General features: G+C 42.2%; 1 protein-coding gene and 1 long non-coding RNA gene across 2 annotated transcripts; one reads left to right on the top strand and one right to left on the bottom strand.

The window, feature by feature from the left end:
• Positions 1-923: 923 nt before the first annotated feature.
• On the top strand, positions 924-11469 carry LOC125327230. Its single transcript, XR_007204167.1, has 4 exons — positions 924-1051; positions 2730-2804; positions 7585-7726; positions 10521-11469. It is a non-coding gene; the product is annotated as an uncharacterized LOC125327230 (long non-coding RNA).
• On the bottom strand, positions 5847-21785 carry DDX24 (DEAD-box helicase 24). The gene is made up of 9 exons (XM_048306526.1): positions 21610-21785; positions 20462-21198; positions 17112-17489; positions 15290-15443; positions 14408-14923; positions 12227-12302; positions 11464-11652; positions 8941-9070; positions 5847-7475 (listed from the first exon to the last, which is right to left on the bottom strand). Exons 2-9 carry the CDS (start codon positions 21189-21191, stop codon positions 7252-7254), a joined length of 2397 nt encoding a protein of 798 aa, XP_048162483.1. The 5' UTR covers positions 21192-21198; positions 21610-21785; the 3' UTR covers positions 5847-7251.
• Positions 21786-21811: the final 26 nt, after the last annotated feature.

The following is a 21811-nucleotide window of genomic DNA, read 5'->3' as shown; positions in this document are numbered from 1 at the left end:
GTCCCTGGCTATGGGTAACACCAAGACTTTTGTGTACAGAAAAGGGCTGGGATAAATGGCAGTACCCTTTTCTAATTAAACAGTTCCCGATAAATGTTTATTTTTGTGCACACATTGATCATATTTTAAAGAGAAGAAAACAACTTGAAATTTCCACTTGATAAACCTGTCCTTGGGTTTTTGTACCCCAAATATCAGGTCTTAATTCCTCTTTTTTTTGCCAATAAATCAATGCAATTTTTGTTAACCTTGTGTGGGAAATAGGAAGAAAAAGGTAAGACAGTATCTGGAATCGTGCTTCAAGGCTTAAAGGAAGCCGCATTTTTTTTGGCTAAGATGTAGTTGAGATAGAACATTGAAGTTTCCTTGTTTCTTCTGGAATCTGTGATGGCAACACTTTTTCCAGCTCACTTTCACTTATCATTTGGTAAACATATACCACACGTCCTTATTCCAAACCGGTAGAACGAAGCGGGAGCGGGAGCCGGGCAGCAGCGGGCCCGGGAGCCGGGCGGCACCGGGAGAGGGAGCCGGGCGGCACCGGGAGAGGGAGCCGGGCGGCAGCGGGAGCGGGAGCCGGGCGGCAGCGGGAGCGGGAGCCGGGCGGGAGCGGGAGCGGGAGCCGGGCGGCAGCGGGAGCGGGAGCCGAGCAGCAGCGGGAGCGGGAGCCGGGCGGGAGCGGGAGCGGGAGCCGGGCGGCAGCGGGAGCGGGAGCCGAGCAGCAGCGGGAGCGGGAGCCGGGCGGGAGCGGGAGCGGGAGCCGGGCGGCAGCGGGAGCGGGAGCCGGGCAGCAGCGGGAGCGGGAGCCGGGCAGCAGCGGGAGCGGGAGCCGGGCAGCAGCGGGAGCCGGGCAGCAGCGGGAGCGGGAGCCGGGCGGGAGCGGGAGCGGGAGCCGGGCGGGAGCGGGAGCGGGAGCCGGGCAGCAGCGAGCCCCCAGCGCCGCCCCGCGGTCAGCGCCGAGCGGAGTCTTACCACAGCGCCTTACCGCGGCAGCGGAGAGCGGCAGAGCGGCACCCCCGGTCGCCCCCCAGCCCTGCATGGCCCGCACGAGGTAAAACTGATTTTGAAGAAACATGCTACACAAGCATTGTCCCCACAAGCGGCTCAGCACTATGACTGAAAAGAATTTAATTATCTTAAATGAGAATAATGTTATTTTAAAGAGATGCAGTGTTTTGAATCCAGCAACTTTACTGCCTGCTCCCTGTGATGAGCCCTGTCATGATTGTGCTAGGGCCGTGTTTCACTCCAAATACACACAGAAAGATCTGCTGCATCAGCTTCTAGGGAACGCAAATCTAACCCTTATCACCAACAGATCTTATGCTATGCGAATGGAAAATGATGTGTGGGCTATGTAGTGGTGAGAAACCTAGAGGTACTTGAAGCAGAACCTCTGCAAGCCTTGATGAATTAACTGCGTTAGCAAGAGCAGCCTGGTGGGGGCATCAGCAGCATTTATTCTAAGTAAGTTTTTGGAGAGTGCCATGCAATGGGTATGCTATGGAAAGAATGAAGATTCCTTACCTCAGCAAGAAAGTATATTTCTAGTGGAACTGAAATCTGAATGCTGTTGGAGGCCATTCAGCTTCCAAGGGAAATTGCTGTAGTGCACTGTCCAGCTCAAATCAAAGGATCCAGCAAAAGCAGAACAAATAATGAATCGGCAGATAAAGCAACTAAAGCTGCTGTCCAGCAACCTATAATGAGTGTGCCACCATAACTTCCTCTGCTGACAGCTGATTAGAGATCAATAATGCAGCCCAAATATATGCAGAGGTTACTCAGGACGAATAGGTTTGATGGGAAAGTTGGGAGGCTGTGAAAGATGAAACTAGAATTTGGACTACTGGGAGATAACCTATTCTACTACCAAGAAAGTATTTAATTACTTTGGCTAGGTGGTTTCATGATAAAATACATGGAGAGATGATAGCAATTGTTAACCAGATTGAAAAAATGTGGGCAGTCCCCAGAATGTATATGACAGTTAAAAGGATTTTGAGTTCTTGTCCCACTTGTTGGAAGTTTTCCAACGCAAAACACAAATGAGAGGTTGAAGGATGATCATAATCGTCTTCCCCATTTTCAAAGACTGCAAAGTGGTTGTGCTGACATGCCTCTTATGAGCACTGGCAATCATGGATCAGCTCTCAGAATGGACAGAAGCTTTTCCCACCAGGAAAACTGTTACTTGGGAGTGGTTAAAGCATCTTTAACAGATATGGAATACCTGAAAACATAGAACCTGCCAGAGGTTCTCACTTTCCTGCAGGAATGCTAAACAACATGTATAAAAGTTTAGGAACACAGTAACAACTACACATTCAGTATCATTCACAGTCCTCAGGAGAGGGGGAAAGAATGAATTTCAAAAATAAAATTGCTTGAATTTATAGGCAGGTAGGGTTGAAATGGCCCTTAGGAATAGACCTATGTGATATTAGAAATACTTTGTGCCACCAGCAGAAGTAGTGTTTGGCAGGCATTTAGCTGTATCTGCCTCCTCGGTCCCTGCTATGACCAGCCTCTAAGATGGAGAGGAATGGGTTACCAAATTTATACCAGGGACACAAAAACATCTACAAGAAAAAAAGGCACAAGACAGATGGTTTCAATCACTTCTATTGTTGGATTGTCTTCTACACCTTAAGATATTAGAATGGTTACTGCAGTTCAGGTATTAAACTCTCCCTTGTATAGATGTTTTGGTTCCTTTTGTTTTCTAGAATGCAAGGACAAAGGAGACAATTCCAAGGGAATGAGGTAACTTAAGAAGGCCAGCCCAGCAACAGTGAAAACCAGTAAGAAATCAAGAGATGACTGACCAGAATTAAGTGATGAGGTGTGGATTGGGTGATGGGTGGTGTCAGTATCGCAGAGGGGAATGGTCTTGGGGAAGGGGTCGCTCTCTGGAGGCACACAGATGTAACCTGAGAACTAACAAAAGAGGAACTGGAAACCTTCACTTGGACTCGACAATCAGTGGGATCCTAGGGTTGGACCCTATTATGATGGCCAGTGTATGTAAATGCGTAACACTTGTCAGCTTATACTGCTATAGATATTGCCACGAGGAAAGGAAAAGAAACTTTACTTCTAAAAAACCACCCACACTAGTGATTAGATTGATATAATTGCATCAATAATAAAAAAATCAGGCCTCTAATTAGCCCAGTGTTACTAAGCCCATGTGAACTTTGTAGAGCCTGTTCTGCTTTTCCAAGTCAGGTTTTGTGTTTATGTTCTGTAACTGCAGCTCTTACCTACAGAAATTTGGCAATTTGTACCATCTAAAGTTGGTTGCTCTGGAAACTGGCTACAATTTCTTCCAGTTTCACAGCAAGAGCTGCTGAACTCCAAGGCAAAAAGCATAGCAGCTCTATTCACTTGCTTCCCCAGGCCAATAAACTTGCCACAGGAGTGACAGATTATTTTCCTATTTCTTACTCACTCTGGGTGGCCAATCCCAGGAGAAGCTTATGACTGACTTGAGAAAACACTGAAACCTTGAAATATCTTTCACAAAAAGAAGCTGAAACAGAAAATCTCTCACAAGCCAGAACAGTATCAGACAACATCTGCCTGTCAGAAGTGGACTATAGAGGGGATCTACAGAGGGTTACAGAACCAGGACCATTTTCTTAAAGAGAGCTCTTCTGTCTTGTGCCTCCCTTCTACTTCCCAAACCTATGACCACTGACATCATCCTACTTTTCTGCAATGACTGTTGGGTATTACTTACAGATTGTTGCTTGCTGTATTATCAAATCTGTTACTAGTCTTTCAATTAATGGTCTTCTGAGCGCCATCCTTCACCAAGCCATTCATCAAACAGTCTGGAATAGCTCAGGCACCCAAAACCACATCCTGCTAGCACAGGACAAAGCAGTGGGAGTTTCAACTCCCAGGAAAGCACAGCTTTCTTACCAGATTTTCCTGCTTGTGTCAGGCTGTGTGAGGTGAGGCTGTCAAATTTGTCCGTTTCCCATCTCTTCTCCCCTCAGGGACCTGATACAGACTAATTGCAGTGAGGTGTGGTACTGGCCCTCTCTCAGGAGGTGTGAATTACCTCCCCTGTGCCACATGGCCAGCCGTGTGCCTGGGCTCCTGGCATATGGTGAGGCACCACTCCAGCTTCTGCTCTGCTAACTTGTTGTTTTATTAACATACAGGGGAGGAGAGAAATAAAAGGCATGGGGAACGTCAGGAAACTCTCTTGTCTAATACGTGAGATCCTGTCCAAACTATCTCCTCAGCAGATGCCCTAAACCGCAGGGACTCTTCCTTCTCTTTATAGAGTATGACAGACCAGGAACTCTGTCGCAGGGATGAGGTCAACTGGCCCCATGCTTTCGGAAAATAAAAATGAAGGTTCAGAAGCTATTGTTTCAGTTTTCTGTTCGGCAGTACTGGTTGCTCTGTATCAGCTTGTACCCTACCCCCACTCTGCTGAAGTCATGCTTTTATTAATCTACTTGGAAGTTGCTTTGACAGCTTAAATAGACTGAGTCCCTTAATTAATGGGTATTTCAGCAGACATAAGCTGCCACAAAACACAAGATTACTTGTTTGAGGCCTCAGTGTAACTGCTGTGCCAGCAGAGCATTAGAGAAGACATTTTATACTACATATTTGATAAATACTAAGATTACACTGGGCATATAAGACTTGATGTAAAATTCTTCACGTCTAATTTGCACCAGTAGTACACGTGCAAATCAGAGCTAGAGAAAACATTCTGCCTTACCATTCTCTCTTTCTGCAGTAACTTCATTCACATAGGACTGGGGCAGCTAAATGGTAGTATCTTTCAGTTATCGGTTTAACAATTTTTTAAAATTAGCTAAAGCAAATACAAGGTTTTTCTTCTAGCTAGAAGACCCAGGGTATCCTAGTAAGATAATGACAAGGTAAAACAGGCAGCCACAAGAGAGCTTCCAGAGCTCTAGACAAGTATTCTTTTTAAGACACTATGATATTTTTAGGGTTCAAGCTCTGCTTGAGTTCCTGTGCGGGTGCAGCATCAGTAGATTTAAGCACTGAGAGCTCATGCAGAGCACATCAGAGGCTGCAGAAGAAAACTAGCCCCAGAACCTGTCCCACAGGCAAATGAACCATTAAGCATTGGAACAGGCTCGCCAGGGAAGTGGTGGAATCACCATCCCTGGAGTGTTCAAAAAATGAGTGGATGTGGCACGTTGCTGTATGTTTTAGTGGGCATGGTGGAATAATTTTGTGACTCTATGAAGGCAGCAAGGAGGGCACAAGTGCCATGCTCCATCTTGGGGAGACTTAGCAAGACAGTGGGCTGGGAGTGTGAGAGCAGTGTTGTTAAACACAGGGAAACAGAAGCAGCTGAAAAACTTCATAGCAATGATGGAAATGAAGTAACAACACACTGTCCCTCAATTCAGTTCTCCTCATCATCTCATGGAATGAGAAATTGCTGAAACTCCTACCTCATGCAGATTCAGGCAGGAAGATGCTGAGCTCTATTGCCAGGATCCAGCCTTGATTTTGCTAATGAAATGGAACAGAAATGCATCATAAGATGCAGAAAAGGCCTTCTTGGTCTTCAAACTCTTCAGGATGCAAAACCAATACAAGTTTCCTTTTCATAATGTAAGAGTCTGATTAAAATGGCACAGAAAAGAAATGAGGGCATGCTTACCTTTGTTCAGTTCCTTTTTTCAGCCTTCCTTACAATGAACCGTCATAAAATTGTTTTTATTTTTCAGATGTCACATTAACTCCAAAGATGTGTCTCCTCACGAGTAGGGAAACCATCTCTTCTCGCCCAAAACTTCCCCCTCTGCTCCCAAGGGCATGAGACAAACAGTGCATTGCAAGGAAAGTCTCATACATAATTGATAAGCTCTGTAGGCTTATGATTACAATTGTCACAGCTCTTCTTCAGTAATGCATGAAAACAAGAGAAAAGTCCTCCAGAGATGAGGGGCTTCAACTATTTACACAGATGAAGGGATAAAGAGTTTGTTATTCTCACATAACTAGCAAGTGGTTAGAGGGGGCACTCAACTCCACAGACAAATTTCCCTGAGTAGCTGAGTAAATTGGTGCTTCCTATCATGGCAGTGACCCTGGTTCATTCATTCCATACTGTATGAGACACAGAAACTAAGCCTCATCCAGAGCTGGCAGGTGAAGGTTACCTGTCCTCCCACCAAAACAGATTCCACTGTCTTATCTTTTGGGTGCTTTTCCCCTCTCCTTGCCTGCTATGTGCAAACAACATCAGCTATGAGGGACTTAGAAATCTCAAGTAACTGAAAACAGACACAGGCTTTGGAGTTTATGGCAGATATAATTTAACAAAAATTCAAAATATATTTCTGATGTATTATTAAAAATAGTTTTAAAAAATATTTGCCCAGACCAGGTTAAAATTATTTAAAAGCATAATTATCATGAAGCAATCTTCAAAAGTGACATTTCAAAACATCATCTCTTCCATTACAGCAAAGATCATGGTTCTAACATGTTTTCAAATACAAGCTTAACTACAAATATTAATTAAGAAAACACTGAGTAACACCACTTATTCCTCAGAAATCTACACATCTCCAATGTCAGTCCTGGCCCATTGCCACCTTAACTTTTTTTGCACATTTAAAATGTATTAACACAGGACTAAGGGAATTAAACCTGGTGGAGAACAGAACAGAGAAATGTTATCAGAGGAGAAAGAAAATTGGGACATTTCCATAACCAGAACTGTAGACTTACTGGTAACATTATCTGTATTTTCTGCCTTTCACACTGAGCTGGAGGCAGCAAAAGCCAAACCTCCCACTACCACCAGCTCAGATTGTACTCGCACTGTATATAGCTGACCTTCCCGTCCTTCAAAGACATTAAAACTGAAATCAAGTTTTATCCTTAGAGTATGCCCACAGTGAATTCTACCCAGTAACTTTTACCCATCTCACAAAATGGAGTAATTATCAGAACGATGAGAAAACTAATTAACTTCTATTAATACAGAGACTTAAGAAAAAAGTAAGAACATAAAAAAAAAACAAGATCCAAGACAAGATTCAACGGTAACTAACCAGATGTTATCTGAGCCCTTTAAATCAACATTTTGTTTTGTGCCTGCACAACAAATACACAGGCAACATCCTTATACAATCTGTCTTCTAGCTGGGTTCTTCCATAAGCACTGACAGCCTTGATGAGGATAGTCCTTGCTTCTGTCACACTGAATGATCTTGCTGTTATCTAATTTTATTTTATTGATTTCTTCTTCTTGGCTTGCTTTCTGGACACGGCACCTAGAGCTGAAATGCCCACTGATGTCTGAGGCAGGAGTAGTTTTCCAGACTGCGTTGGGTACTTGGTTTTCATAAGGACTTTAAACAGTGGCTGGGACAACATATGTTTCAGTTGTTTTTTCATCCCCTTCAGCATCTTTTGCTTCTGGCTTTCTTCTTGCTCGCTAGCTTTTCTTCCTTGGGGCAGAAATCAAAGATACAGAATGTTACAATAAAAGAAAAACTTGCATTGCAGGTCTTTGTAGTGATAGGGGCAGATGCTAACCCCAGCTTTCTCTCTAACAAGGTCACTCAACTCCCAGTCATCAGTGACACTTTCAGATCACCCAGGCTGTTCACAAGGTAACGAGATCGAGAAGAATCCTGACTACTGAGTAACCATAGTAAAGGCCTGAACTGAGGAAAAATGAAATCAAGGTTGCTGTAAGGTAAAATTGAAAGCACATTACTAAATCTTTTGTAACTGTGTAAGAGGCGCTTCACTTATGGGAGGAATGGCTGAGAGTTTAATTGGTCTCCAACAAGCTACACAAGAATTAGAGACTGAGTACACTTTAAAGCATAAATCTGGCAAGTTTCTGGGTGGCAATTATCAAGTGTTTCACTTGAGAGTCACAACTTACTTGGACTGGATGTGCTGTTTAGAAACTCATTCCAAAGCACAGCATACTCAGATTACGTCAAAACAAGAGAGCAGAGTGCTAATTATCTGAAAGCACCCCTGAACAATTTAGACAGAGATGGTTAGTGTTTGCTTGCAGAGTGATTGAGAAACAGCTAGTCCAGCCATGAATAAAGAAAGACATTATTCTAAACACGTTTCAAAATTAAGACATTGGCATATTTAGCAGCTAACAGGTTAGATGCAGACTAATCTGAAGTGACCCCTGCAGCAACCCTATTCAGCCCGCCTTCAAAGAACTGGTAGGAAATCATAATTTCAGCTCTCAAAGTATGAACACAATGTGGCATTTTACAGTGCATTTAAGCTTTGCAAAACTTCATGGCATTGAACTAATAGCCACTTGCAGTTGTACAGCCCTACACATTCTCTCAGCCACAGCCTGCAAAATATTTTAAAAATGTAAGAAATTATTTACTTCTAACAAACCACCAAAAACCTCACCAACTTCAATATATGGTCATTTAGCCCACACAACTCAACCTACTTAAGGCTCACATAATATTTGGTGTTCCCTAGCACTTCCTGGGTGTTCCCACACAGAGCTGTCAGGCTCCTGTCCTGATGCCTGACTACAAGGGAGTGGGAGAGAGAAGCAGAAGTGTGGAAACAGCCTTCTCTATGACAAGAGGGGACAAGACTCAATCAGGACATACTGAGCTGCGTAGATTACTCTGAAATGCTTGCCAGAGCTCAACAGTTCTTGTCCTACAACATGTAGACTTGTCTGCGACTTGCCAGAACTGTCACACTTCACTCCCTCAGCTCCAGCACTCTCTGCTGCTCTCTCTGCATCATCCTGAAAACATCTCTAACACCATGTACCAACAACACTCCTTTCCTTCCCCCCCACTTCTGCCCTGCTGCTTTTGAAGCTTCTCTGCCATAGTGAGGCTTCTTCTGGACACCAGCGCTATGGGACCTACTGAGCATACCTATGGAAAAACATTTTCTACTTGCCCATCAACATGTCATCATCAAGATCAATCTCAAGAGCCTCTGCAGCTTGCTGGAGCCAGGAGTTGTGTTGCTTTGCCCGACTGTTGAAAAATTCTGCCTTCTCAATCTGCCTTGCCAAATTCATCCGTTCCTGCAACAAAAATACATTTAGACATTATGATCAGGTTTAAATGTGGGGTACTTTAGCAGAATAAGTGTTTGAGAGCATGCACTATAATGCAACTGGAGTGCAGAGACACTTTTGCTCCCCATCCATGTTCCAGGAGATGCCCCACCTAATAAACACATAATTATTCACTAGCGTTTTCCTTCTTTAGATCCATGATAGACTCTGACTTCCAAAACACCTCAACTACTAAACATACCTGAATGTTAACATTCTATGTGAATCATTATAAACACTTGAGAGATATCAAGAGCAAACCATGATTCAAATACCAACCACTTCCAAGTTACATATTTATATAGTACAGCTTGATCTCAGATTTATTAATCTCAGCAGTTTAAGGGGCAGCCACTACTTTCATCCCACTCTGAAGAAAGTAAACTCCTGCAAGCCATATGGAAGGAATTGATGTTTTCAGGAATGCACCTGGATCTTGTTTAGGCACAGGACAGACTGTCCTGTCCTTCTTCCCAGCTGCACACAGGTGGAACAAAGATGTCCAGCAAACTTCACCTGACCTGCAGGCTTCCAGCTGGGCCAAACACATAACTAATTCACTGTGGAAAGAAAGTCTGCACTAACAGTAAATAGGAACCAACCAGAAGCAAGTTCTGCTCTTTGGAATGTGCCTGCAGTTGCATAAAACAAACTCTTGCACTAAGCTGAACAGGCTGGTGCTACACAGTAACAGCAGCAGCCAGGACTGCCAGGATAATTACTACAGAGAGAAAGAGAAGAAATACCACTTGCAGTGGACTACTCACTCAGTCAGTTACTTCTTAGATCATCACAAGAAATTTCAAGTAAGTTTTTCCATCTCTGTAAAATTTAAGTCCTCTGTAAGTCTATCCTGGTTCAACAATTCTTTTCCTCTCAAGTGTGAAACCCCTTCAGACTTCCTGAACTTGAATGAAGGCATGCAAAAGGAGGGAAAGAGCATGCCAAAGGGACAGACATAAAGAACCAGCAGCACTATTAGTCCCAACTACAATGACTTTGTGATTAAACCCAGGACAAAGCATAAATAAGACCTGACTGTTCCAAGGGCTTATGAGGCTGGAGTCCTGCAACTACAGTTACAAAGATCTCTTCTGGGGAGAAGAGCACTATTACAGATAGGAGAGATCATTGTGAGATGGTGACAGGAAACAGAAAGTGTAGAAATAGTATTTATTTGCCCATTAATTGACAGAGCATGATAAGAGCCAAGAACTACTCATCAAGAAACACAGAAGGAACCTCTGAAGCAACACTCTCTGAAACAACAGATTTCTTTCAGTAACTAGAAACATTTAGTAGGTGGAAGGGGGCAGTGGGAGAGACAGGGGTGGAAATCAGATTCTCTTCGTTACTACCAAGAGGAGAAAAGAATGAATCTGTGGAAACATTTATTTTATTTCCTTTCCTCTTTCAGACAGCTGCATCTCCTGAAAGAAATACCCTATTTGCAGCAAGCCAGGGTTTTGAAGCTTGCTGTCATTATTCCCAAGGTGAGGATACTGCTGTTGTCACTGGGGTAGACCCTGGGCTCAGTCCAAGCCAGTTAGGTAAGCCTGAATCAGAATACCATGGGGAAGACACCTGCTACATTATCTGACTGCTTGCATTCTTCCCTGTTCTCAGTGACTGTGCAATATTCAGACATTTCAACTCCAGCTGGATTCCTTTAAAATTCAGTATTTGAATATGTCCCATTTGTACATGATTGACACCACCCAAACTCTTAAGAGAATGCTGAGACATGAAATAGTCTCTTACTCAAGAAGCAGAAAATCTGCAGTGACTAGATGCTTTCTAAAACACATTGCTTTGTAAATCCTAACCATTACCCATCTTGTGAGTTAGTGAATGACTGAATCCTCCTTAAAATGGGCAATAACCTATAAAAGGGAAACACAGTTTGACAGGGTTCAGTGGCAGCTGTGGCCTCACAGTACAGGAACTTCTATAAAAGCAGACAACTCACTACTTCACATGGGAAGAGGCAGGTGAAGACCACTGAACATCCCTGGACCTGCTACTGTTGTCTAGTCTGTTCTTAACATAAGAGCCTTTAAACAATGTACTTAGCAGAGCCACCCCAGCTCCACAGCCACAAAACACACTTGCTTCCATACACTGCTGCTGGAAAAACAAGTGATATTTATGTTTGAACACCTTTCTTGTGCCAGTTATTGAGGAGAAATCATAGATACTGCTTAAAAAACCAGAAAGTGTTATTAACTTAATTTTCAAATCCAGGTCCTCAAGAGTAAATTTCATCTGAAACCTGGAAAGAACACCACAGGCAATATCATATCAGTAATACAAGTAAGCAAGCAACTACTCAGGCTGCAAAAAGACTGTTGTTTCTTTACCTTGATAGAAGTCATGCACTTGGTATCAACCGGGAAAAATGGCAGCTCTTCACTCTTCTCCAATGTTTTATAGATTTTCCGAAAATTGATCAAGTCCTCAGGGCCAATCAGCAGCAGGCTGAGGCCTTCACTGGCAGCTCGGGCTGTTCGGCCACTTCTGTGCACGTACAGCTCAGAAGTACGAGGCACCTGCAAGGATTCAGAGAAGCCATGCAGCTGGCCATGGACAGCTACCAGCAGCCTGGCATGCTTTGGACAAGAGGCTGCATACACACAGTACATTGCATGTAACACTGATGAAAGTAATGTAAAAGATGATGTCCTGACACACTTTTTGTTCTCTGATCCAGCATTTTTCCTTGCGTAATCTTTTGTGAGTCTCTCCTAACTTCTGACCCTCTGTCATTTCATTTGCAAAGCAGGAAAATATTTTATGTGTCCTCAGAGAAGAGTTATATGGCTGAGTCATTTCACACCTTCGGATACCAAAGTTGAGCAAAAAACAAGGAAGATCATATCTATTATGTCATTTCTGATACATAATCACACATTCATAAAGTACTACCTACTGCAGTCAGTCACTGCAGAAATGAGATCTTTTAAGTACAAAGCACCAAGGACAGTTAAATGATTTAATTTCTGTACTTGGGACTATACTATACACAGGACCAAGAATTACAGCTTTACAGTGTTCAGGATTTGTATCAGCAAAAACGTATGTCAAACCAAAACAGTAAAAGGAAAAACATTAAAAATACTTAACCTGGTAGTGGATGACATGCTGGACATTAGGAATATCAAGACCACGAGCTGCAACATCTGTTGTCAGGAGGACACAGCTGAGAAGGTGACAAAATTTAATTAACATAAAATTGAAGAGTAAATCATGTACCAAGGAACATAAAATACAGCAACCTAGAATTCTACCATAGCAGTTTAAAGAACAGGTTTATACTGCATTATCTGTAGGACACATGCATTCTGTTTGTCCTTACAGAAACGATATCCAATTTAACTCAAGGGCACTCTTGAAACAATAATTCTTAGAAGTAAAATTAAAAAATGCAAATGTTGCCTTCAGCAGGTCTATTGTGTTTCCAGCAAATAAATACTACCTTGCTGGATTGTGTTTTCCTAACATTTTCTTCTCAGTTCACAAAAATGCTAGAACAAATTGCTATTTAATGAGGAAGGGGGGGTATGTGCCCCTGCATTACACTTTTCAGTGCACTGTCCAGGTTTTAAAGAATTTCTTTAGCTTGCTATGACCACACAATTAAAAACACAGTTGATCCTCCAGCAGTACAGACATGTTATTAGAAGTTTTACCAGTTGAGGAAAATCACATTTTTCACATTATCTATTTAAATAACAGTTTTTGGTGGTGAAATATCTTCTGCCAACTTGCACTCAAATAAGCTCTCAGTAAATTAAAAGATAGAAATACAAGGGGTGAGTTCTGTTCTAACAATTACTATTTCTCCTTATCCTTAGACAAGATGAACTACTCAAAGAAGTTGTTCTTTTATATAAGCAGTCTCTACAGAGACAAAAGTCTCCCCAGGATATGGAACAGTTTGTTTCAAAAACATCTCCCAGCAACTGAAATTAGTTCCTTTTAGATAATGGAAATTCATTGAGATTTTATGGCATTTGACTGCATACTCTATTGCTACAAGGTGCAAAGCAGAAATAGCAAAAGAAAATTCTACAGCTTGCAACCTGCAGAAGGCTGTGAGAGATGGTCTCATAGATTTCTTTCTTGCCTTGAAAATCTGCAGTCTCTGAAAACACCTCACCTAACCTATGCAAATGCTATCAATACATTTGCCAAGGGATGCTGCAGCTCCATCACAGCAATTCAACCTCTGCTCTCCATGCCTGAATCTCCTAACAAGGTACAAATTCCCAGACAGCACACAGCAGTTCACAGCAGGACTAAATGGTGAGGCTTCTGGATCATGCAAGTACTGAGACCAAACACCTCCTCCCAAAGGCCACCCCAAAGACACCCCAAAACAATGTTTCCTAAAATGGCAGGACAGGTCTGCTTGGGTAAGCCCTGGCTGCCCACCACTGCTGAAAAGCATAATTGCCCTTTCTTTTGCATTGCTCAAAGATACTTTGACCCTTGGGATGCTAATTTATGTAACTAAACCTGCAAATGAGTAATGAGTGGTTAGTTTTCTGATGGTTTAGAGAGATTCAATAACTTACAGAGGATCAAATGAGCTGCAGAGCCAGGACATGGGCAGAGGTGTGCAGGAGAGTTCTAAAAACATGTCTGAAAACAGGGCAAGTGACAGCTCTTTCAGCAGCAACGAGCTGCTGGACCACAGGATATTTCAGGCTCCAGTGGACCTCAGGAGGTCTCTAATAAAACCTCCTCTTCAAAGCAGGACGAGCTGCAAGACTGGATCAGGTTGCTCAGGGCTTTTATCCAACTGAGCCTCAAAAAACTCCAAGACAAGCAGCCTATTCCCATGCTCAACTGTCCTAACAGATGAAAAGCCCTTTCTCATATCCAGCCTGATCTTATTTCAACTTGTACCCATTGCCCCTCATTCTCCCATCAAGCACCACTCTGAAAAGCCTGGCACCATCTTCTTGATAACCCTCTTTTATGGTGTCAGAGGGCTGCCATTAGGTCCCCACAAAATACTTTTCCCAGGTAATACAAACAGCCAGTGCCGTCAGCCTCTCCTCTTGCAGAGTCAGTGCTTCTTGAACACCTGGGTGGCCTTCCACTGAACTTGTTCCAGTTCATCACCTCAACTGTGAAACCTCATCCTTAATCGTTAATATCCTGGGCTCATCAACAGGGGACTCACATCCTCAGCTAACTTCCCCAACCTGCTCCTACTCTAACAGAGTTGTTTCCCCTCCCCACCACCCTTTATGCAATTTCTTTTTTTCTCTACTAGGAAGTTGAAAATCAACTCACCTCTCTCGCTCAGCAAACCTTTCCAGGTTTTTCAGCCTTTGCTTTTGGTGCATGTTGGCGTGCAAAGGAAGAGGATCACAATTTAAGATTGTGAGGAGAGAACTGAGACGTTTTACACAGTCTATGCTGTTTGCAAAGACCATGGTTCTTCCTGGATACTGGAGAAGAAAGTAATAGAGATAATAGTCCTTCTCATTTGTGTTACAGTGGATTCTGGTTTCTGTCAGAGTCTCAACAGTAGCCTCTTTCCTTGTTAAGTCTATTACTTTGGGTTTGCCCCTTATTCCTACTTTTTCCATTAACAATTCTAGTTTGGTCTTCTTGTCCATCTTTTTAGCATTCTTTTTTTGTAAAACTCTTGTGGGAGTCTGATGGACTAAAGTCAAAGTGGCAGAAAAAACAAAAGTCTGCCGTCGAGGGTTATACTGTGAATCATTTAAGATTTCCAGCAACTGAGACAGCTCTAAGAAGTGACCTTTCTCAACCATTCGGTCTGCTTCATCAATCACAAGGCACCTGTCAAGTAGAAAACACACAGTAAAAATACACTTGTGTAGCTAAATACAAACCTGATACATTTAAAAACAACTTTTCCTGCTAAACACATAAAGGATGTTATGCATACAAAACTGAAAAGAACACCAGGTAAGCTGGAGCAGCTACAGCAGCCTTCTGCACTTCCTTTTGAAAAATCAGTTCTTTACTATTGTTTTTAACTGACATCTTCCTCCATCAAAATAACCAATGTGCATTTCAATAAAACACTGACACAGAAACAGGTGATTTTATGTAGTCTAAATTATTTAACCTGTTAGTAAACCTAATCAGTATGCAGGGCTGCCCAGTTCAGTATCCAGCAGTTATCTGGAAAGACACTTTTACCTGAGCTGACGAAGATTTGAAAGATGTGGGTGTCTCTCTTTAACTAACTCCCACAGACGGCCTGGGGTTGCAATTACAATTTCTGGCTTTCGATTCAGTACACGTTCTTGCTTCTGTGCAGCCATGCCTCCTACTAGAATTGCAGTCTTAATGCCTAGAACATATAAATAACAGATTTTATTTCACTAATTTACCAGTGAATGTTGTTATATAGATCTACTTCATGAAGTGTTTTAAACACTCAACACTGCAACTTTCAACAAGCATTTTGGCCAGGGAACTTCAGGGGTTTTATGTAACACTGAGCATACAACAATGCACTCAATTTTACAAAAAAATCCTCATTATAGTTACATGCCATGAATTAGTACACATCTTTCAACAGCATGAAGAATCACATCCACAGCTGTTAGATTTGTTTACACACATTTCAGAGTCTCATGTTTTCTCGATTGTATTTGCATGAACAAGCACATTCCTGTTAAGAATAACCAGAAGATCCCTTCAAGAGTAAGACTGAGAAATGCTTGTCTTACTAAATAACTGCTCATTTGTTATGGAATAATCAATCCTACCAAGTATGCCTCCACACGATTAACGATTCTTGCACAGCAGCACAGACCTCATTAGCTTTAAGTAGTCTGCTGAAGTACTAAAAGGAGTTTATCTTTGTAAGCAGACTCCACACATGGCTTATTTCACCCTACTTCTTCAAACAATACATTGGCCCATGGTAAAGTCCATGTTACTCTGCAAGACCCTTCCAGTATCCAAGCTCCCACTGATCTCTCTTCTGGACTACTTGTGGAACACCATGCTTCCAGGTGCAGATTTTTTTCCCAAAGTGAGTTGAAGGCAATAAAGAAAGTCCACATCAAAACATTTCCTCTCCTGCTGCAGCAACTGTATTATCACTTGGACAGCAGATTTTTACACATAAATAGCACTGCTCCTATCAGAACTGTATGACATAAATTGATTATTTCAGCCTAGCAGTTAAAATAAGCCTTGTAATCAGATGCAGACTGATGAGCACAGCAGGACATACAGACACCAAAGGAAGATGGGCTTAAAAGTAGTGCATTGCACTATATACCCTCTTTAATAAATAAACAATTCCTGGTACTGGAGAAGTGGAAAGGATTGGGAAAAACTTGTAATCTTTAACAGTTTCACGTCCTCACTCATTTACTTAACAGACATACTGACTTCTGGTTTGGAAAGGAAAGGAAGAGGGGGGAATTGCTTTTGTCAGGCACGTTAACATTGTCAGGTCAGTAACACTTCTGTGGCTTGACTGATGCAGGAGGTAAGTCAGACAATACAGCAATACAATATGGCCATATTTATGGTCATAACTTCTTTTTCTTTTTTAATAGATGGAACAAAGTTATACATATACAGTATATACAAAGATTGATATACCTGTCAAAAATGAAATTATTATACGTATAATCAAAATTTTATATATAATGAAATTATTAATTATATATAGCCTACGTTACCCAAACCTAGAATAAAGTTAACTGTGGCCAGGTATGTAGTACTGATTCTGTGTTATGAGAGCATGAATCAACACCTATTCGAAGGAAGACACATTTTAAAGTAAAATAGCTCACATTAACTGATTACTTCCACATGCATCTCACTGAAGAATCTTCAAGCATTTCTCCCACATCAGTGACTACAAACTCTAACCCTTCAGAAGCTACACCAATTTTATGATTTCATGGAAGAAAGTGTGGCACACATGCTGGTTCAACACCAATGCCAAGATCCAAACACAGTATAATCTGAGACATGGCCTGTGGGATCTACGTACCTGTAAACTTTGCAACTGCATCAATGTGGTGCTTTACTTGTACAGCTAATTCTCTTGTAGGAGTAAGGACCAGTCCTAAAAGAGGTCTCTTTTTATGGGAGTCAACAGTATGTGTCTCGTCATCGGAATCAAATTCAACATTTTCCAGCACCTTCACACAGCCTGTTGTGAAAGATGCATCATCTTCATCTCCGCTATCTTCAACCTGCTGATGGGTTACTTTTTCTGCTTCATCCTCATTTTCCCATCTTGTTTCATCATGATGCTGATGGGACTCTTTAGAAACACTGTCATTTCTGGTTGTTGAGTTATTTGATTTTTGCCACTGCAGCACAGAGTGAATCATTGGAATTGCAAATGCAAGCGTTTTGCCACTTCCTAAAAAAACAAACAAGAATAATAACACAGACTGACAAGTCATTTATTTGAAAAGATGAGAAAAGCCACAGCCAATCACACACTGTTCTCAAAGCATACCATTGTAACAGATGCAAACCCACGATCTTTAGAAGACCAGAAACTTGCAGCAATAGCATCTTTTCTCCCGTTTCCCTTATATATCTCTTTGACATGACCAATAGCATATTTCCTGGGGAACAGGTATTTTTCCAATCTCTAGCAGGTCAGGCAAATTTATTTCTTCTGAAAGTGTTTTTAAAAAGCTGCAGTTGCAGTCAAGATATTTTTAAGGAACTGCCTGCTCATAATGAGAATACCATGCCCTAATTGAAAGTTCTAATCAGTGTTCTCCAAATAAAGGAGTAGCAAATGAGGCCAAGGACAAACTGGAATGCACTTGAAGGATTAGCTTCCATCTTCAATTTGTAGTCCTGTATTTACGACCTTCTAAGAAACTGTATTTTGAAATACTCCACTGTCTAATTTCCTGATCTAGCACTGGGTCCTATTTTTATAATCAGAACACATACATTTAATTTAAAAGAAAGAATCCACTTTGGTGAGACGAAGCTTGTCAAAAGAAAGTTTAATTGCAAGACTTCACTGTACCAACTGCAAGTTACATCCCTGCCACATATTCCCTTCTGAACTATCTGTCAGAAATAAAGACATTAGGAAAAGCCCAGCAGCACATCCACCCCAGACAATTAAGCTTCTCAGATGTAGCAGTTCACTAATCATGAAAGCAGCATCTGGAGTACAAGACACTATTACACCATTCCTGTAACAGGCCACTGCTAGAAAGCAGTCCTTTGGAAATCTAATCTCAATTCCTGTCCATATCACAAAGCTGTAAAGGTTTGCCAAATTTGGCAACACAGAATCTTGCCTATTTAGGGAAGAACCTTAATATGAGATAATAAACAGCTAAGCCCAGTGTCATCATCACGACCAGTGCTGCTGCAGTCTCATATCCACTTCTCCACCTTTCTGCAGGTCTGTGAGGTCTTTTATGACTTCTGTCTGGACTTGAGGCAGAAAATGTTTATAACCTGTACTTAGAGCACTTATACAGTAAGATTCTGAATTACCAAAACATCTGTTTTTAAGGTGAACAACACTGCTGATCTTGAATTAAATGTAATTCAATTTCACTGGTGCAAATGTCAGTACTGGACCCAGACAGATTATGGCTGTGATAATCAGACCTATTCTGCAGGCATTGGATTCACCCACAAATTATCACCTCACAGGACATGTTATCTTTATAACACACAAACCACATACCATAGGCAGGCGTGCAAAACCAGAAGGAAAAGTATATCTTGGTACTACAGCTCAAGCCAATTCTTGCTCTTTTAAACTGTTTCAGATTATATCATTTTTACATAGATTTGGCTCCTTAACCAGAAACCTCACTAGTTCTACATAGTAATGAACAGAAAGGGTAAGACCCACTGCAAAAACAAGCCTTGACATTCCCTGCATCTCCACCTGGATCTGCTGCCATTATCAAAATCTTGCCACTCTTCCCAATGTTGCTACCAAAAAAGGAAGATTAATAGTTCTTTAACTTCATACATTCCTCCCTCAGGCCCAATGCTAAGGGGTGCTATAGGATGCAGAAAAAAGGACTAGAGAGTTTCACCCTCTCCCAGCTGCAGCACCTCTTAACAGGCAGTTGTTTACATCTCCCAAGTTTCTACAGAAACACCAACGATCCTTTGGACTGTCTAGAGAGAATCTGGATTGCTCTCATGAAAGAATAAATGAGCAAAACACAGTCCTACTACCTCAGGGTTATACAAAATTATAAAGCAACCACACAGCCTGCCACCAACCATGCTTTCCATTCTGCAGTTAGAAAGCAATTTGCTTACCAGCACTGCCAAAATGGCACTTTTTTGCAGTACAAAAGCACCATTTAAATTTTCAGTCCCATTTTCAAAAACACTCCCTGCGGGGCTTTCTAATCTTATTAAAGCTAATAGCATCAACGTAGCTTCTAATTAAAATAAAAATGCAAATGACTGCGTATCGTATTAGTTACTATACCTTCCTGCTTGAGAGCAGTAAATGACTTCACAGAGAAGCAGTGAGATAAAGCAACTGGAACAGATGAAAACAATGTAAAGGAAGCCTTTAAACCAAGGCAGCTTCCAATTGTGCTTCCTATCTCTAGGTGTTTTATGGAAAAAACATCGCAGTGCTAAAGACAAAACTTCAAAGGCAGGAACCGCAAACAAAGTTTGAGGGAGCATAATGTTTTGAGACTTCCTCGCATTAAGTAAACAAGGAGCTATAACAAATTTCATGAAGGCTAGTAATGCTCAAACCATGAGCTGAGCGCAAAATGGAAGTGACTCTACCTCTCAATCATCGATATAATACTCAGTTCAAGCACAAGCAGGGAGAAGGGCTGGTGACAATGTACAGGCAAAGCCAGGGGACAGAGCACAGGGTGGACACGTTTTGCTGTATGACCTGGGTCATATTCACACTTAACACTGTGCCCAGTGTTTATTCACTGCTCCACACTAGTATGAATTATCTCCACAGGAACCTGGTTCTCTGCTTTGCCTTGCCAGGAGCACATGTTTGGCTGCTGCAGAAATGAGCCTGTTTGTTTCATTAATTCTGCCTTTTGCAGAGCATCACTTTCCATTCCCAAAACAGGAAGCACTTCGAGAAACAGGAAAAGAGACTTCTGCCAAAAGCATAAAGACTCATTGAGACTTCAAAGCTTTGCATGCTTTGTAAAGATGGGACGTTCCCATGTTTGTAAGTTACAAAGTTCTAACGCTTTACTAATATGTTGGATACCCAAAAGACAAAAGCTCTTCTCTTATAATACATAAAAGCTGCTTCTTCTACACATAAAAACTGGGCTACATTTAAAGAAGAGAAACGGGATGCTGCCAGCATACACAATAATTTTAACAGATTTGTACCTGTTTCTGCAGCACCAAGAACATCCATATTATCCCGAATGGCAGAAGGCAAGGCTAAGGCTTGAATAGGAGTTGGAGCACTAAACCCCAGGTAGCTCAAGGCCTGCAGCACTGGCTCAGGTACAAACAGGTCTTTCCATGCAGACACATCAGCTTTTTGATCAGTTGAGGCAGATAAAACTTCTGTTGTCCAATTTTTGACTTTTTTAGAACCAGATACTGATGGAAAGGCTTCCTGTGCTTGAGAAGCCTTGTTTTTAGACACCTTCTTTTTCTTTTTCTTTGGAGTGTCTTTTCTGCTTGACATGCTCTCAGTCACATGTCTGTGGTCTTCCCGATTTGCTTCTTCAATTATTTCATTACACTTTGTCTCTTTATCAACCAGCACATCAATTTCTACTGCATTAGGAGTATTGCCTTTATCTGTTTGGCTTCTCAAATCTTTGTTTTTCTTTTTCTTTTTTGGAGGGATGACAGGTTCTTCCCCCTCCTCATTGCCTTCTTCTGAAGCACTCTCAGCCCTTCTCTTCTTCTCTTTTACTTTCCCCACTTTGGAAGAACTTACTAGCTTGTACTCTGTAAGTTCCTCCAAGCACACTATATCTCGAAACTCCTCCTCAGCAAATAGATTGGGGTCGATCTGCACGGTTTTCCATTCTCCTACAACTTCAATGCCTTTTTGTTTCAATTTAAAGGAAGACCTAAATCTCCCTCCTTTTCTGACCTTCATTTTTTACCTAAAAAAGAAACCGAAGGAAAGAAGAAAAGAAGGGCTTCAGATCCAAAAAATGAAGACTATCTTGATATTCAAGCAAACGGGAATCTATGGAATAATTATTTTACTTACTTCTAAAATATGCCAATAGCATAACTTAACTATAGCTTTAGGCTAATATAAATACAGCTAAAATATAACTTAATAAACTATAGTATTACTAAATACATCAGGCAGGCAAGCCTACTGCGTCCCTCCTGTAACACCTCCGGAGATATAACTAGAAGCGCTGGATAAATTGCCGCAGGCCGCGCAGCGCTCCCACCCCTGCCCACCCCGGGAACCACCCGCCGGAGCCGCGGCAGGGCCCGGCACGGCCTCCGCAGCCACACGCGGGAGCCCCGGGCACCTACTCCCCCGGCCCAGCGCTTACCGCGCTCCGGAGCCCCGGGACAGAGGGGACCGCAGAGGGACAGAGGGGACTGGAGCGGGACAGAGGGGACTGGAGCGGGACAAAGGGGACTGGAGCGGGACCGCAGGCTCTGCCCAGGCCCGGCCGCTGCCGCTACCGCCCGCCGCGTGCGCTGCCGGGCGCCGCCATTGCCGCGTGACGTCACGCCGCCGCCGCATGACGT

Source organism: Corvus hawaiiensis, chromosome 6 (assembly GCF_020740725.1).
Source record: "Corvus hawaiiensis isolate bCorHaw1 chromosome 6, bCorHaw1.pri.cur, whole genome shotgun sequence".
Taxonomy (NCBI): Eukaryota; Metazoa; Chordata; class Aves; order Passeriformes; family Corvidae; genus Corvus; species Corvus hawaiiensis.
The sequence above is the reverse complement of the archived record's forward strand: the minus strand, read 5'-3'. Positions and strand labels throughout refer to the sequence as shown.

Bases quoted from the DNA above. Each gene is read 5' to 3' on its own strand.
- DDX24 (XM_048306526.1), bottom strand. From the start codon at position 21,191: ATGAAGGTCAGAAAAGGAGGGAGATTTAGGTCTTCCTTTAAATTGAAA. The intron at 12,303-14,407 runs GTGAGTTGATTT...TCACCTTCTCAG, and splicing joins AGGTTTGCTGAGCGAGAGAG to CTGTGTCCTCCTGACAACAG. The intron at 7,476-8,940 runs GCAAGTAGAAAA...TTCTGCCCCAAG, and splicing joins TGATGATGACATGTTGATGG to GAAGAAAAGCTAGCGAGCAA.